The sequence below is a fragment of the Strix aluco genome, chromosome 27, assembly GCF_031877795.1.
Source record: "Strix aluco isolate bStrAlu1 chromosome 27, bStrAlu1.hap1, whole genome shotgun sequence".
Taxonomy (NCBI): Eukaryota; Metazoa; Chordata; class Aves; order Strigiformes; family Strigidae; genus Strix; species Strix aluco.
Genome location: NC_133957.1, coordinates 1,831,320 through 1,849,078, shown reverse-complemented (window position 1 = coordinate 1,849,078; position 17,759 = coordinate 1,831,320). Strand labels below are relative to the sequence as shown.

General features: G+C 47.7%; 1 protein-coding gene across 9 annotated transcripts in view; it reads right to left on the bottom strand.

Moving 5' to 3' along the window:
- The window catches only part of LOC141915923 (cyclic AMP-dependent transcription factor ATF-7), a 66,416-nt gene that overhangs the window by 34,280 nt on the left and 14,377 nt on the right, over positions 1-17,759 (bottom strand). For 2 of the 9 annotated variants that reach the window (XR_012621032.1, XM_074807848.1), the window contains exons 2-3: positions 10,587-10,650; positions 5,135-5,293 (exon numbers count right to left, since the gene is read on the bottom strand). Coding sequence is in view for 7 of the 9 variants with exons in the window: in XM_074807848.1 (XP_074663949.1) it covers positions 5,135-5,293; positions 10,587-10,634 (207 nt within the window). In the remaining 2 variants the exon portion in view is untranslated. Of the gene's footprint in view, positions 1-5,134; positions 5,297-6,542; positions 6,777-10,586; positions 10,656-16,659; positions 16,737-17,759 lie in introns of those variants that run through there. The other 7 variants (XM_074807853.1, XM_074807856.1, XM_074807852.1 and 4 more) reach the window with 6 other exon arrangements.

The following is a 17,759-nucleotide window of genomic DNA, read 5'->3' as shown; positions in this document are numbered from 1 at the left end:
ATTTTCCTCCCTGCTGCCCTCGAGTACGTGGCACCAAACAGCCCCAGTACAGGGGCCCTGGTAGCCAGGCTGCGTTCATCTTCTTATAAATATATATGTAGATCTACATATGCCTATTTATATAGACCATCTCCTGGTGTGCGTGCTCTCTCCCGATATATATTTATAGTTGCTGAGTCTGCAAGTCACCCATGGAAAAGCAGATGGCTTAACAGTCCAGCCTGCCATGAAAACAAGGCTCGATGCCCCGCAGCGCTACTCGGCGCCCTTCCTCCGAAACGAGGAAGGTTAAACTAAGTTTTAAGCAGCTCTGAAGAAAACGGTGCCGCCGCCTCCGAGCTCTCAGCCCCCGTCTCGCTGGCAGGAGGGGCTCCCCTCGCACAGGAGACCAGCGCCGCACCGTCCCCAGCGCCGCGGCTCGGCGGTAGGTGCGTTTCTGATGTGATTTGTGACCGGTTGAAGAATCCTTTGGGACAAGAGGTGCTCCAAAAGGGCAATTAGATCCATTACTGGCTATTCTATTGCCACATGAAATAGGTTTACTAGTTGTGTGCCGCCTCATATACTCCATTTTTACGCCAAAATGAACAAGTATGCTAATGAGGCGATTGAAGAGCGTGCCTGATACGGCAGCAGCGGCCGGCGAGCTGACGCTTTGCAGCACGGCTCATCCTCCGACAGCGTTTTCTTTGACAGGACCTGCATTAAAGCTGGCTTCTGCATATTTTAAGACGTTATTAGGTATTCCGCAGCCTCGGCACAGCACCTCTAAGACGATAGAGGAGAAAACCATGCAGCTATTTCTTCAAATCCGGAGGTGCTATTTCTTCATTTTAATTGCTGCAGCAGCCAATATGGCGAAGAAATCCTAACGAGGGCTTGTTCTAGAACAGGCATTCACCGGAACAGAAATGTAAAAGCTATTGCCAAACCTCACTGCATCTCCAGAGCAAGAAGCAAAGTCACAGCCCAAATGTTTCTGAGAAAATCTGAACCAGAAAGGAACTAACAAGAGTTGAAGTTACTTATCTCTGTGTACACGTTAAACCAATTTGTGTTAGGAAGCAATTACTTCACACAGAAAAACCCACAGATACGTTTCATCAACCAGATCTGGGAGGTTTCTAGTGAAATATGTAGCAGAGCATTATCAAGAATCACCACTGTGGCTTCCAGAGACCTTTTGCCAGTCAAGTTCTAGCGCTGCACAGGCAGTACACACAGGAGGAGGTCACTGCGACAGCCTAAAATATGTATAATAACAGTTTCGGGATAAATTTTGCTTCAATGCCTGCCCTTTAACACAGCCCCCCCCCCCGCCCCGAACGGCCTTAGGGGTGGATGTCCCAGCTTGTGGCTGTCCCTTCGTAGGAGGGACAAGCTGCTCTTGCACACCCAGCCCTCGACACGTGGCTGCAGAAGGAAGAGCAACTCCCGTGGCTCCCAGGAGGAAGGAGATGGAGAACAAGCAGCCTGTGCACGCACAAGATTCACCTACAAATATTCCCAATTTCCAGGTTACGTTGCTTTCTAGTGTTGTCTTCTGATGAAGACTTTTTTTTTTTAAAAGAAACCTATAGAAAACCTATCACCCCAACAGATTAAGGTGAGGATCTCACGGGTAGCATCCTGCTATCAGCATCCCTGATCGCAATGAGAAGGCATTTGGCAGCAGGGTTAAAGCCAGGGAGGTTATTCACCGGCAAAAGGACAGCAGAGAGCAAGAAAACCAGCAGGAAAAGGGAGAGGACGCCATGCAGCAACTGTTCCTCTCCCACTGCTAGTTCCACTTTCAAGCCGGCCATATGCCAGGAGAGGAACCGGGTGTTGCAACAATCCCTGCATCTGTGGCACTGCAGCAACCACCCGGGGGGTTATTTTTAAACGGCAGCACTTCACGTGGGGAAGGAGGGGGGGGGGGGGGAAGAAAGGCAGCGAAATAGAGGAATTAGTCCAAGAAAGGGAGCAGGGATGAAAACCAAGCCCCACGCTGGAGGGGGGGTGCGCCAGCTGCACAGCAGCATCCTGCCCCATGGCACAAGACCACCAGCGCTAATAAAAAGGGCATCGGGGAGGGCTGCAGCCCGGGGCTGCGACCGGGAGGGGGGAGATGCCTGCGCAAAGCCCTGGCGAAGGAAGAAAAGCCTTTTCTTTTTCCTGCAAGGACAAGCCGTCGCTCTGCAGCGCGAGGGGCTTCCAGAGTCATCAACGGCCAGACCGGCTGCTCGGTCCCCGGCTTCCCAAAGTGCCCTGACAGGCTGTCACAGCGTGTGCTGAGAACACCAAAGCAGCCATCCCGCTAAAAGCACAACTCCTAATTAATACCTAATCAGCCAGAGGGGATGCAAACATGTTTTCCGGCAAAGAACGAACCACCGGCGTTTCACGTTATTAAAAGTTGAGGCTTTGGCAGAGGCTTACGCGGCACTTTCTTCCCGGAGCCGCAGGATTTGTGCAGAGGTCCAGCGAGTCCTTTGGCATCCAGGCTCTTATTTAGAAAAGGGGAATTTGGAAAGCTGTCCAGACCCATTTCCATTTGACAGACAAGTGTCTGTGTCGGTTCAGCACTGCACACGTGCTTCAAATGCAAAGCAGAGCTGGCATTCTCAGAACTGGCAATGAATCCCAGCCATAGGAATGATAAAGATTTTAACTTACAGGAAATGCTGCTATTAAATAATATTTAAGTCTTAATTATATTTTAAAACAGCCATTTTATAAAAAAAGAAGTTCTATTATAGTGCTTTTGTAGTTAAAGGTCTGTCAACATTTCCATTTTAAACCTTCATTTCTAGGGGGTTTATAATTTGGTCATAAAAATTCATTCTAGGCTGGAACTTGGCATACAGGGGCTCAGCCTAGGAGCAATATTTTTTATTATCCAATTTGGTTTAAATTGGTTTGGCCGTTTTTAAGTTATAGGAGTGTAAAAAATAAACGTTTACTGGTTTCAGATGCCTTCTCAAGCTTATTATTATTCAAAATTAGCTTTCCCCTCCCCACCTCCAAAAATACCTTCAGCAAGAGGTAGGAGATATCATTTTACTCTGCTGACAATACATGAGTTACAATTCAAATTAATTCACTTCTTTTGATGCTAACAACCTAAAGACTTACTATAACCAACCACTACTTTTACGCAGACCCATTACATCCTGTAAACGCTCGGAGATTTGTGTAGCATCTGCCATTTTGTGCTTGATGTACAGGTACTGCAGCTGTAAAGGCCTTAATTGGAAATAAATAATTAACTCTGGAAACCTGCATTCCTGTAAAATAATAGAAGACCTTTAACCAAGATGTTTCTCTGTCGAATTTTATTTCAGCTGTGGCAGCTTCAAATAAAAAGCTGCAGATGTGAAGCAAGCAGGCGTATACAGCTAGGAATTCCTCGCCACAGAGCTTCAGACGTTTCCTTCAATTTAAAAAACAGAAAAGAAACTCTGGTTTATGGCTCAGCTCTTCAAATCACTTGGGTGCAGTAGGGACACAACACATACGTGACTTTGCATGCTAACTACAGACAAGGGGTATCTGTGCCCAAGCATAACAAAAACCTCAGAGAAGGATTTTATTCTCGCTCCATCATTAACATCCACAATTTTTCATTTTAATATTTGGCTGGTAGAGGGGGGCGTCAGCCACAGCTCGACCCCGACGGGGAGCGACCCTTTCGGGCACGTAGGGGAAGTTTTTGTACCACCCGGGTGGGAGCTGCTTCCCCGTGTGATCCAGCCCTTCGCTGGGGTCACCTGGGGGGCCCTGGAGCTGAGACCTGATGTCAATCGTGTCACGTAACCCTGGAAGGGGCAGTTGTGAGTCCCCGCTCTTGGCTTGCCACTCTCACCAGCCCTATCCAGCCTTGGTGATTGGCATCATCCACCCTGCTCCACAGAAGCCATTCGCCTGATTAATAAGGCTCCAATTTCCAAAGACATAACGGCTCCTACCTCATTAAATCAGTGGGTGTTAGGAGCCTGAATTCTTTAGGAAAAAACACCCTGCGCCTGTGTCCAAGTCCAGTCCCACTCAGTTCCCGTGCCAGGACAGTAACAATTTCTACTGGAGGACAGAGTGTCATAACTCTGCTTAATAACCATTTAAATTCCAGTTTGCTCTAACAGCAGGTAGCCAATTGGGCTGAAGTTTCTCAAAAGATTCGATTTTAACTCTCTGAATTTCTTACGCAGTTTGTCTGGCTTCCCTTTATAAGCTTCAGTCTCAAGAGGCAGACCCTCAGGAGGCTGTTAAATCAACACACAAGTATTTCTTTCTGTACATGCTCATACTCAAACCCAACACATTTGAGTCCTGTGCATGCGTGGTCCTGGCCGGGGCTCGCCGCAGGCCCCAGCGAGGCTGAGACATCCCTTTGCACTTTCTCGGGTGAGTAAAGGTGACTCCTGGCAGCTTCGAGACAGGGAATATTTTCTTACCTTTTTGCTTCAGCCCATAACTGGTAAGTGAGGAGGACGGTAACAAAGCAAACCTTTGCAAAAGAAAGATGCTTTGCTGTAAAACAAACGGGCACAGGCACTTTCTTCCTCTCACCTCTGGGCTGCTCTGCGTGCCCACCTACTTGCTTCACTGTATTATTTTGTCTCTTTTAATCACAACAGCTCATCTTGGAACAATCTGGGGATTGGAACTGGGGGGTTTAGTGTGGAGAAGAGGAGGCTGAGGGGAGACCTCCTGGCCCTCTGCAACTCCCTGAAAGGAGGGTGCAGAGAGGGGGGAGGAGTCTCTTGAGCCAAGGAGCCAGCGGCAGGCCAAGAGGGAATGGCCTCAAGCTGCGCCAGGGCAGGGTCAGACTGGCTCTTAGGAAGGATTTCTTTGCAGAAGGGGCTGTTGGGCGTTGGAATGGGCTGCCCAGGGCAGGGGGGGAGTCCCCATCCCTGGAGGGGTTGAAGAGTCGGGTTGAGCCAGCGCTGAGGGATCTGGTGGAGTTGGGAACGGTCAGGGGGAGGTTCATGGCGGGGCTGGAGGAGCTTCAAGGGCTTTTCCAGACAACATGATTCTGAGATTCTGTGAATCTGCTGCCACTGAGGACGTTCAGCCACTGACAGACCTCAGGGACTGACAGACAGAGACAGGGACAAGGCTCATTCCTCCTACTGGTGGAACTGGTCCCTACCTTCAACTGGGATGAAGATACCGGTACAAATCGCAGCTCAGGCTGCCGACAGCGATAACTCCCCGGCTGGAAATCCCACGGCAAACCTCCAAGCAGCCGAGGCACTGTGCATGTCCTGGGCCACTTCAAAGTTTGAACCGCGACGAGGAGAGCTCGCTGCTTCTTGGAAAGAGAAGAGGGCCATTTTTTCCTCTCTACACCAGGACTCGTATAAAAGGAATAATCTATATTCGTTTGGATTATACAAGCTACAAAACACACCTTAGCTTCAGTTCCACATTTAACCAATCGCAGAAGCCATTTGTTGCCTCGTATATTACAAAGCAATAGAGATTTAAGGGATAATGGTCATGGCGGCAGAGTATACAAAGCAATAAACTGCTTTTGAGGTTGGTTAAATGCCAAGTGATGCTGAGGCCTCAATGCCATAAACATTATTTCTATTATATGACAAGATAAGAGGATACAATAAACCACAAAGAAGAAAAATCATTTTCTGGCCTCATGAAAGTTCTGGGCTTCGCGTTTCTTGGACACTGCACGAGCATCACCTCAGTGGCATGGGTTTAAGGGGAATAAATTGTTAAATTAAGGGTGGGTTTAAAAAGCAAACGATTGTTTGAGGAAATGGCCTGTATAACTGTAGCGCTGGAATTAGGACCTGAGTGATGATTTGTGTCACTTATAAAAAGTGAAATGGCGTGGAGTGGGGAGGCAGGGGCTAGGGAAAGTCTTGGTCCCGGTAGAATATATTCAATATTATGGCACCTCCATTAGTTTGGGCAACAGGAGTGGACAAAACAGTTTTATTAATAAAGATGTTCCTCCGTTATGACACTTCATAAAGCCTCAAGCATCCAGCGCTCCCGACGCCTTGAGGAGAGGAGCAGAGGAGGCACGACCGTCGGAGAGGCACGTCTATCACCCATCTATCATAGATTAGCAATTAGCAATTTGTATCTACCAACCTACATTGCACGCCACCACCTCGCCTGCCCGAACCAGCCCCCAGGCACCCCGAGAAGGGTTGAACATGGTTTTATAAGGGAGGATCTGGAGCCAGACACTGAGCGACTTCCCTCTGCCACCACTGGCTCTTGGTAACGAAGCAGCGCCGGAGCGTTGGAAGCCCCTGCCTTCCTTCCAGACCTTTGCTCTAGATGCCTTAGGACAGCCAAAGTTTTAATTACCTTGCGCTAATGAGTCAGAGCTGTCTCATTATGCAGACTTAGTTAATACCTTTCAACTTTAATGGCAACGCTGAAGTTTACAGCTAACACTTGGTTGCGCTAAGGCTGCCTTTCATCACTCAGTATGTTTTAAATGGGATTAGAAGATTTTAATAACGATTAGCAGCGCACACCACCCCCAGATTAGTTTCACTTAACAGATTCAACGAAAGCCTTACTTGAGGCATCGCTCTACATCTTCCGCAGACATGTCGGAGGCAGGGGCCTGCCTCCACCTCCCTCCTCGCCTTCAGACAGCGGCGTGGGGGGGGCCACGTCCCCGCTGGAGAACAGCTCTTCTCCCTCCACGCAGAGAGGGCCAGGGGGAAGGGGGTCAGGGAAAAATGTGTCACCTGTCCCCTTAGAGAAGAGACCAGATAAATGACCTTGAGAAGAATCTTTTTTAAAAGCAGTATATGCGGCACATTTAGAAGTCAGCTGTGTCACAGCAGACTCACTGTTGGGAAGCGATCGCGTACAGAATCCAAAAATAACAACCATTAAAGACCTAGCAACCAAAACATGTTTACATACCCACTGAAAGCCCACTAGCTGTGATGCTGGGGGGGTACAGCAACGTCTGCTCATCTATTTTTGGTGGCTGTTCCCTCTTCCCCCTCCTCACTTCCCTGAAAAGTTAGCTTTACAGCCTTTTTCTACATAGAAACAGTGAAGGAAGAGGAGGAAAAAAGGGCACACAGCATAAAAGATGGGGCTGGTACCAGCTCCAGTGGGAAAGAAGCAGCTAATCGTTCAAAGAAATTACACCGGGAAGCAAATTTTTATTTTTCCTTTAAACTAAAGGCGGAAAATCACCACTGGCTTCACAGTAATTGTCTCCAGTCTCCTGTTCAAATTAGTTCGGCTCTGCTCTCCCTTCTCCTTCTCCCGTGACCTCCCATGCTGCTGCACGGCTCAGCGCAGCGTTTGCAAGAGGCAGATCGCTAATTTTAGCAAGCGGAAGAGGACGGGGTGATTTGTCCCCGTGCCCGCCGTCCCAGCTGACAGTGAAATCCAGAAGCCCATCCCAATTTACTCAGGACCAAAGCAGCCCGTTCCCATGGGAGCGGCCCACCAAAACCAGAGCGCACCCCTCAAATAGGGGAATACCCAAAAGAGCAGGAATCTGCGGGGATTAAAAACACGCCAATGGATTGGGCACGGGATCAAAGGTTGAGAAATGAGAGAAAGGAACGGAGACGCTGGAGCCACTGTGGTGAAAGGACACAGCGAGCCAGGCGTTATCCCAACAACGTTGACCCCGATAAGCAAAGAAGCTCAACAGCCACCATTCAAATTAAGCAAAATGCACCCGAAGGTCTTGAAGAAATCAGAAAAAAAAAGGCTGAATCCTACAAGGAAGTCTCCCTTCCCAGTGCCAGCCAGAGTCTGGCTTGGTTTTGAGCTGGGAAGAAGCTTCCCGTGCTGTAAGCAATGACACAGCACCACTTGGGTGTGCATTTGTGTGTCTGGGTGAAAAAAATCAGGTTACCTTCCAGAAAGCTCAAAATTCTGGATCATCCAGACTCTGACGGGAGCCGCAGGCACTCAGCACCTGGGGAAGGTCGGGATGTTTCTGCAGAAGATCACACGGAGCTGACTGTCCCTTTTTGTCCCCTACACTTGCAGAAAAAGGTCTGGATCGTTTAGGAATAAGGGAATGAACTGAGGTAGGTGCAGACCCCTCGGACCTTTACGAAGGCTTCGCTTTAACGTGAGTCCACGCGAAGAAGCCACTTCTGACGGGGTGATCCACAGTGGCTTGTCAAGGGTCAGGGTTTAGTGCCAAAAGGCAGCACAAGCTTCTGGGGAAACAATGCAGCATGTGCTTCAGAGGTCGAGCCCCACAGACAGCTGCTGGCCACCATCAGCTCCCAACTTCAAATTCAGATTTATTTTTAATAGTCAAAGCTACACATTGCGCTACCCTGTCCAGCTCATTGCAACGAGTCAATATTTACTCCACTTGCCCCAGAAAGCACAGCTCACCAAACATTCATTTTAGCTGATGATCCTTCCACGACGGTCTGTACGGCTCTCGGGTACCACGGCGCTTCTACAGCGGTACCTGCTGCGTGTTAGCGGCGAGCAGGATTTGTAAAGGCTCTTAAAAACCTTCAACGTGAAGCTGATGTACAGAATAGAGGGCAAAAAAAAAATGCTTGTAAGACACTAGGACTTACAGGGAGAGGTTCGGGGCTCCGAAGGACTGTTAAGGGATGACTTGATCGGTCAGCAAACACCTACAGGCATCAGAAATTTGATAGGAAGGATCTTCTGTCTAACAAACAAAAATTAGCAAGATCCACAGCCTGGAAGCTGCAGCTGAACAGGTTTAGACTGGAAATAAGGCATAATTTTTCCTTACCAGTGAGAGCAATTAACTATTAGAACAACTTAACCAAGGGCTGTGGTGGATTTTCCATCACTGGAAATATTTTAAATCAAGCTTGGATCATCACTATTTAATACATGCTCTGGTTTGAACAGGTATTGAAGGACGTTCTAGGAAACTGTGCACGAGGTCAGGTTAGATCACAATGAATCATACCGGTATGAATTACCCGGATTCTAACATTTCAATATTAACATGAAGAATTGTCAGAATTACCCATAAGCAGCAGTCTGGAACAGCCAAAGGAGGAAGCAACCACCTTTATATGTCATTTGTGGGAGATTGTGGGAGATTAAATTTAAATACATTGTTGTTTGCCTTAATTGCTTGTTTGAATCCGATTTTAAGGTTGTATGATTGAAGTCCTCACATCATTAAGTGCTCAAATACAGCTAATACATTTTATAAATGACTTGCACAATTTCACAGGCAAAGAAGTTCAAGATAAAAAGCAGCCTACAGAAAAAAAAAAAAAAAAAAAAAGAAAAAAGAGGAAGATCACCTGCAAGTGGATAGAAAATGCTTCAGATGAGACTAGAATGACCAAAAAGCTGAGAAGCCCTAACTGTGTATTTTTAAAGAGACCCAGTCCCCAAGAGTTACCAGATGAGATTTTTGACCCATTTCTGGGCTATAAAAATAAATGCGTCACAGAATTCACAGGCAGTCTCCGAGGATGTGCCCTGGGGATGCAGAATTAGCTTTAATTTCAATTGAGAGACCCACAAGAGGCATTGAGATTTTAAATACACTGAAGAACTGGGCGGGGGGGACGGGGACAGGGGCAGTACCCTGGGACCGGTTACAGCTCCCAAACGCGTCACAGCCAGAATAGTTTGGCAACCCGACATCCAACGGTTGCAGCCAGGAAAACAAAGTGTGTGCACATCACTTAATATCTAATTAAAAGCCACAATTCCCCCCTCTGCTTTTCGCTACAAAAGGCATCTTAGCATTTTGAGGTTCAAACACTTCAGAACAGACAAACCCAGCTCTCCCTGGCTCTGCTCTTCTACTTCCACAGAACCCCCAGTTTCTAACAGCTCCCGCTAAAACAGCCCCAGCAATAATTGCACAATCCCCCTGTTCCTCCCATTAACGTGTCCCGGGAGCCGCCAAGACGCTGCGTCACCGAGCGCCAGCCCGACCCTAAGCTCGGCTTTGGGAAAGCACCAACGTGAGTGCAAAACCAAGCAAAACGCAACGGAACTTGCGCTCGCCTGCAGGAAAGGTCGCGTGACTGGAAAGGAGATGGGACTCGTTCAAAGCCGCAATCGTTTGCCCTAAGAAAGCGAGCACAAGTTTTGCAAGGCCACAGCCAGCTCTAGCGTGCTGTCCATGGAGGAAAAAGTCACAATGGGTCTTTTTTTTTTTTTTTTTTTGCCAGCCCAGAATAGACTGTGGCAGTTTGGGGTTCACGTAACACAAACCATCAACTGTCACATTCTCAGCTGCTTTACAGAATACGCTATAGCAGCTAACTCATCCCGACAGAGAAGGAATATCTGTCCTTTGGTTAAATAGCCTTGAAAGAAGATGAGCAATGTTATCAGAAAACATTAACGGGAGATCAGCATGTTTTCTCTGGGCTGTGTGGGTCTCATGGAAAACACCAGCAGAATAACAATACGCCACAAAGCAAGGCAAATTTCATTACTTTGGAGTGCCTGCACTTGCTCATAACCTGAATTTACACACTGCAAATCCTCTGATCTGATTACCTCCAGTGATCACGTAAAACACCGGCTTTAAACTCTTTGCCTCAGTGATAAAACAGCCACTTTGATTCACAACGACACATTCACAATAAAGTATACTGTAAACGTACCTGTCCACAGCCGGGGGCATTGCACACAAACGGCCTGTCGTCTCCCATATTTCATGCAGCTGAGCTAAGCTGAGGAGAGAGGAGAGAAGAGGAAATTGTTAAATAAGCTAAAAAAATTAAAAATATCAAGAGCAGAAGCTGCCCTTTGCAGGGCTGTAATTAATCAACGCTGCGCTCGCAGGGTAGGAGGATCTTTTTCTGCCCTAGACACAATCAGGGAAGAGAAATTAATCCAACCCAAGTTTAAATAAGACTTCAGAGGGCCCAGTCGATTTTTCACGTATGAAGAGAAAGCGCCGCGTCGCAGCCAGAAGGGCTCGTGGGGAAGCGAGACAGTGCGGGCCAAGGGGTAGGAAAGGAGCAGGAGTTTTCCACGCCTGGGCTCCCACCAAGGGCCACCACCAATTCTCCAGAGGGTCAAGGGACCTTCTGCATCTCGGTGTCAGCACCTGCAAGACGGGGACAAGGCTCATCTCTTGCAAAGGGCCACCCAGCGCAGCAAAGACCCGCGAAACACCCCCCAGACGGAGGGTGGCGAGGAAGGGCACAGCCTGCCTCATCCTCCCTTAGTATTTACAGTAGAAAGCACAGACACGCAAGCAAAAGACAGTGGCAATCTACAGGAAAAAAAAAAAAAAAGTGCAAGCAAGAAGCGATCAAATAAATCCAAGTCCTCTCTATGTACAAGTTATATTTTCAATGGGAGAGAACTAAAATTTGTCATTTAATTAATTAAGGGATTATAGGAGTGGTGCTCCGTTTTACAAGGCAATAATCTGGCTCCCTAGTGGGTAAACTACAAGGCTGATGGCAGGGGTAGTTTATCACAGATTATAGCCAAGGATAACAAAACACTCAGTCCTATTATGCTACAAGTGAAGCTATTCTTATTAATAAAAAATAAGAGTAAATAAAGTAACCCCCACCACCTCAAATTCAAGAAATAATGGTTCCCTCCACCCACTGATATTTTTATAGCAGGATTTTAAAAAGCTATAATAAAGCAAATGCTATCTCTTCAGGGGGTTTACTGTGCGAACATGTTCTGGCTGTTCACGTTGCTTCCAGCATCTCTTCCTCCAAGTTCAGCACTTGGCTTCAGCGACGCATGTCAGCCTGCTCCAGCCAAGAGCAGAAACGAAACCAGAACGCGGCCAAAACGCCTTCACGAAGACACAGGCTCTTTTAGTTAGCTTTTTGCATTTCTAACCATTAATACACGCACGCACACGCGCGCCGAGCAGCAGCGAGAGGGTGGGGAGACTTGTTATTTTTAGGAGCTATATGAGAAAGGGCGCCGAGAATGCGACTTAGCAGCAGTGGGTGAACGCGTGTGCTACAGAAAACAGTCTCTTTCGCTTTTATTGAAAAGGCACGGAAATCAATTGTTGCTTAATATGAAAAAAAGATTATTTTTCTATTACCATGTGCTAGGGCAGTGTGCAGCTAAAATGGGCGGCTACAAGAAGTGGAATTCCCCTCCCCGAGCGCCGGCTCAGCCACAGCACACAATGGCCACAACCAAAAGCTACGAGCAAGCAGCTGCCAGTTCTTCTCCCACAAAAAGGGGAGAGACGTCCACAACACTAAACTGTGTTTGGATTTATTGAGCAAAACTCCAGGGCCTACGCAAATATGAACTCACAAAGGACAACTAGCCCTCTCACAAATGGAAGGGGCGAGCGGCCAAAACGCTCCCTAGCACAGGACAAGCGTAATAATAAAGGCAATAAAGACGGCCAGGAACAACCACCCACCACAGCAGCCCCCCCAGAAAAGCCCCCAGAAGTGACATGGGGCTTGTGGAACTGGAGGGTGCTGTGGCAGGAGACAGCAGAGCTCTGGATCTTCACCGGGAAGATTAAAACCCTGGCCAAGGCTTGAGGTGACCCGGGTACAAGATGAGGCTGAACGAGGACACGATAAGAGGATCAGACTCTTTGTACCATCCTCCTGCGCTTCTACCAAACCTCCAAACTGGGAACCCGAGAAACCAAAATACTAACCCGCTGCTCTCACGTGCTAAACAAACGGGGATGTCACCTCCATCCACAACCACCCGATCCTCCTCCAAGAGGAATCTCCTTCAGGCCCTGACTTACACGCATCTGCTGCGTCCTGTAGCCATCCAGCGGACAGACCGGCCGCTGCCACAACCTGCTCTGAAGGCACAGAGAAGCCCAGGCTTCCTCAGGAAGTTTTAACATGCAAAAGCTGTCTCTAGCAAGGAGGGATGAAGAGGTCAAACCTTCTCGTAACACCAAACCACTGCTCAGATCAACTCCCTGACGCTGCAAGGAAGGGAAGCACAAAACCGATTCAACACTTTTTATTACCTGCACTTGAGGTCCAAAACCGTGACACCTAAACCTTCCGGTTAGCTGCACAAAAAGCTACAGCTCTGAATGAGTCAAGAGACAGGGCTTAAGCCTTCATCACCCACCCCTAGCAGAGGCAGCCCAATTACTACTCTCTCTGTAAGAAAATATATAAGAGAAATCAGACCAGACACAAAGGACACATCAACTTAACAACTACTGCAGTTATTTTACCATCACCTTTGCAGTGTGGCAGCTGGTAAGATTTTGATATTGGGATAAAGACCGAAAAAAAGTCAACAATTGCTGTCTTGGGCAACCCAGGCCTTATTTTTAGCCCTCCCAACAGTCTTACTTTGTGCCTCTCCTCCTCACCCATGAGACAAGGATCTGTCCCACAGCTCTCTGCACCCCAAGGCTCCCAGGACCTGCACTCAGTGTCTGCCAAGCTGAAGGCAGAAGCAAGAGGCACTAGTTCCAGATTTCTTAATCCCTATTTAGTCGATGATTTGTGCAGGCTTTGACAAATTGGTTACCCACCTACAAAGCGAGGGGCACAGCTCTTGTGGGGGCTCACGGGTTGGTGTTTGAACAGCACTTTGATGGTGTGAAGAGCACCAAGAACGACCATACTCACACCCAGACAGCAAAGCACGTGGCCATGCGAGAGCCTGGAAGCTCCTCCCAGAGCCCTCCCAGCCAGGTGTGCTGGTGAACTGGTCTACCAAGGCAGCCTGGGGCTTCAGTTTTTACCGTTTGTTCTCAAACTAATCACAAAAACCAGAAGTCCTCTGCCAGTCCAGCACCAAATTCAACAACTGACAAGTGATTAAGCAGCTCCAAGTTAAGAGCTGCGCTACCGAGACGGCAGCAAAGTCACCAAACTTTAAAGGACAGTTGTAATGCCCCTCGCTGTCAAAGTCAGGCTGGTGCTGGAAGGGTTTGAAGACTGTTTAAATCACCCTCCTACGTTTAAACTCGGTTGCGGGGGATGAGGTTGGGGATGTGTTTATTCCATCAACAAACAAGTCTTATTGTTACACATGCGGCATAATTATTACGGAGGGAGACTGCTGTATTTCACAGGGCAGCCAACCCTATGCTTTTTTAATTAACACAGGTCAGAGATCCGTCCTTACTGCTGTCACTTAAGCAGCCTGCTGCCTTCACCAGTATGAAGAACTTCAGGGTCTCGCTCCCTCGTATTTATGCTCCCGATGCATATAAAAGCTATTTGAGAAATTAAAGAAATGGATCAGCTGTCACTCCTGGGGCTTTGATAACAGTAACTGAAACAGAGAGCAGGAAAACAAAACAAAAACCCACTGGCATTTCAGGCTGCCTGCCAGCTACTTCTGATAGCATAACAAGCAGCTCTATTAAAAAAATCAGGACCAACACACTGCAAAAACCTCAGTTTACTTGATCTTGCAAAGTGTCAGGAGGATTCACTCATTCTTTAAAGAAAGATTTAGCTGCTCGTTCACTACAGAATATGACTGGTATGTACATACATGTGCTCAGATTTATATCACATTTAGTCAGGATAAATTGCTTCAATAAATTCTATTCTTAAGAACAGGCAGAATAAGCAGATGATTGGATACTGGGAACACAGTCTCATTCCTCTTCCTGCAGCCGTGGGACAGTATTTCACTGTTTTGATGATTTTTAGCATGTTGGAAACAGCAAGGGGAAGTGAAGAAATGCAGACAGATTACTGAAGCGTGCTTCAAAGTTCTGTCAGCACAGACCTGACAAGCAGCTGCCGTCTCATGGAAAACCAAAAAGACATTTTCAACCAAAATAGGCCACGCTCCCCAAATCTCTATGTGCTTTTCTCTCTCTCCTGCCTTATTAACTCATGCAAATAACCTATAGGGTGTCTGTAAAATGAAGTAAAACCCAAAGCCACGCTTCACAGCGGTCTCGAGCGTGTGTTGTGCTGATAATCAGGCACCCCTTGGAGTTCGCACAGGGTACTTAAGAGTACAAATTTCCTGAAGACTGGCTTGTCTAGAGCAGCGCTCTCAACGGGAGCAGCTCCTCTGGAGCACGCACAGCATGCAGAAAAACGGAATAAACATGAGCTTCGCATCCAAGAGTGCATCTGCTCCGTCGTGGATCTCATTCCCACCTTCAACGGCAACTTTAACTCCTCACCAAAGCAACGGCAGCGTGGCAGGGGGGTGTTTGCGAGGCCAGACAAGTGTAGCCAGGACAACGGCCTCACTTCACCGTTTCTCCAGCGCCGCTTATCCAAGGGTGTCAGCGCTGGCAGAGGAATGACGACTTTTTCCTGAAGTTAATCTCGTTCTTGATTTGTTGGGGACGGCGCCTCTTCCTACTTCTGGCATGGAGATAAATGAGAAATATTCTGTGGAGCGGTTCAGTGCACACCAGGATGCCGGGCTGGCAGCGAGCTGACACGGGAGGCGCGTGGTGCGATAGCAGCCGAGAGACGAGGGGCTCTTCTGCAAACGACGCGAGGCAGAGCCCCGGAGCAACGTTCACCCAAGTCCTACTCCTGGCTCCATCACTGCCCTGTGCTGTCATCTCGGGAAACCCACTGACAATTGCTTTGCAGCTGGAGAAAACCAACCCTCTAGAGATTAAATGCACACCCACGTAGGCTCCACTGATTCCACTGCTGCAAGAATGGCATTTGTAGGGTATGAAGGTATTTAAAGTTTTGACTCCTCAAGGAACTCGTGCGCAAAGCCTTTTGTTAATTCAAGTCCTTAGCTGGGAGGGATCACATGCATTTTTAAAGGAAAAAGTAATCAAGTCACAGCTGATGCATAATAAAGTTAAGTATTTTGCTGTGTGCGCTATGAGGCAGCACGTTTTAAATGTCCATTAACAGAGCATTTGGGGCAGCCTGAGGCTTTACTGATAGCAGAGGGCCTCTATTAAGTTCAGAAGAACTACAAGACATTGTTTTGGAGATGATTATTGGTGTGATGAAGAAAGAATTGGAGACAATCTACTTTACTTTGAGGCTTTGGAAAATCTGAGTCAAGCGTGTGAACACGGTGGTGCAGACGCCACATCAATTTTGTGTGCAATACACCAAGCACGCTGCTGATTGCTTAATAAATAATTCAGTCAGCAGACCCACCTGAAACTTGCTGGAAGAATTCCCTTGTGAAGAGTCAAGAGAATTAAAAAGGAAAACCCTCCAACAAATCAAAATATCAAATTAGCACCGGCCGAACTCAAATCATACAAAATCCCCTTAGAACTATGGAGGCTCATAAATGAAAAAAAATCTATCACAGGCTGAACCTGGGCACCAGAGTTTGCTCTCAGCTATGAAGAAGGTGGCAATCCAGGGGAGGTTTAGACGGGACATGAGGAAAAAATGTTTCCCCGCCAGAGTGGTCAGAGAGTGGAATAGGCTGCCCAGGGAGGGGGTGGAGTCCCCACCCCTGGGGGGTGGGTTTGGATGAGCTGTGGGGGGATGTGGGGTAGGGGAGAACTTTGTAGAGTCGGGCTGAGGGTTGGACTCGCTGATCCCGAGGGGCTTTTCCAACCTGAACGACTCTGTGATTCTGTGATAATTCGCCCCTATAACGGACGTTAGGAGACCCACAGGCTTTGATACAGCTGCACTGAAGAGGAGACTACTTACCCCTTTGGAACTGTCCCGTCCTCTCAAAGTTTCAGCCTAACAGAAGAAGGTCATCTCCACGTTTCAGAATATACACCTATTACCTTAGATCAAACATATTTAGCACTGTGTTTTAACTAACCTGTTTGCAATGCCTGGTGTAGACAGGATCAACTGTAATCCAAGGTAGCCGTGAGGATCCCTAATCTAGGCAAGCCCCTGCAAAGGGAAGGCAGACAGATGGAAGTGAAGAGTTTTGCCCGCAGCACCCGTGATCACACGCCGCGACGTTCGCTGTGCCTCCTTCTACGCAACGGCAAGAGAAGAGAAGGGTCTTCCCAAGGAGCCGTGTAAGGTCACAGCTGGACAAGCCTTTGCCGGTTTTGTGATGACAAAGCATACTGTAATTTGGAGGAGATTCACAAACCTCCCCACTACCACCGTTTTTAGGGATGTAAAGCTCCACATACGTTTCCAATGGGTGCTTGGGGAAGTTGCTTCGCTATTATTCTTCCTTATGACTTCTCCCAGAAGTCCACCAGGAAACAAGGAATTGATGGGATGGGAAGCAGGAAGCGGGTCCAGACTAGGACCTTCTACTTGAGAGTGTTTTTAGTAGACAGGTCATTTCCCCCAGCCCAGGCCCTCCCTCTCTTGCACAAAATTCTCCCCAGTCTACTAGACAAGTTCTGCCTTTTCCCACCATTACTGCTGAATTTCTCAATCATCCTTTTTCCCCACCAACATCCACGCACGCACACACCTTACTCATCCCAATCCCTTTCTGACACCCTGGATAAGGGCGGCAGCTGGCAGGTACATTCCACACTAACAAAAGGTATAATTTTAAACTTGGCAATGAACCATAATCTAGGTGTGAAGTTCTAGAGAGGTTAAAAGCGATGCCCAGGTTCGTCTATAGACAGGATGATGTTGTCATCGTTAAAATTAAAATATTTATTTTACCCATCTAAACAGGCTCTTGGTACTTGCAAGAGCTGAAGGGGAAAAGGCTGAAGTATCCAACGAAAGCCAAAACCTCCCCTTCCCGTCCCAGTGAACTGAGCTGCCCAGCAAAGCCTCTATTTCTGACAAAGAACTTCACTGGGACACTGGGCTGGGGATAAGCCAGTTTTGCTTACCTCAATAATCAAAATCTCCACTTATTTAAAAGTTTAATTCTTCCTGCAGATATTAAAGTCAGCCCATATGCTACTTTCCCCCTGGTACACCAGTCCATAA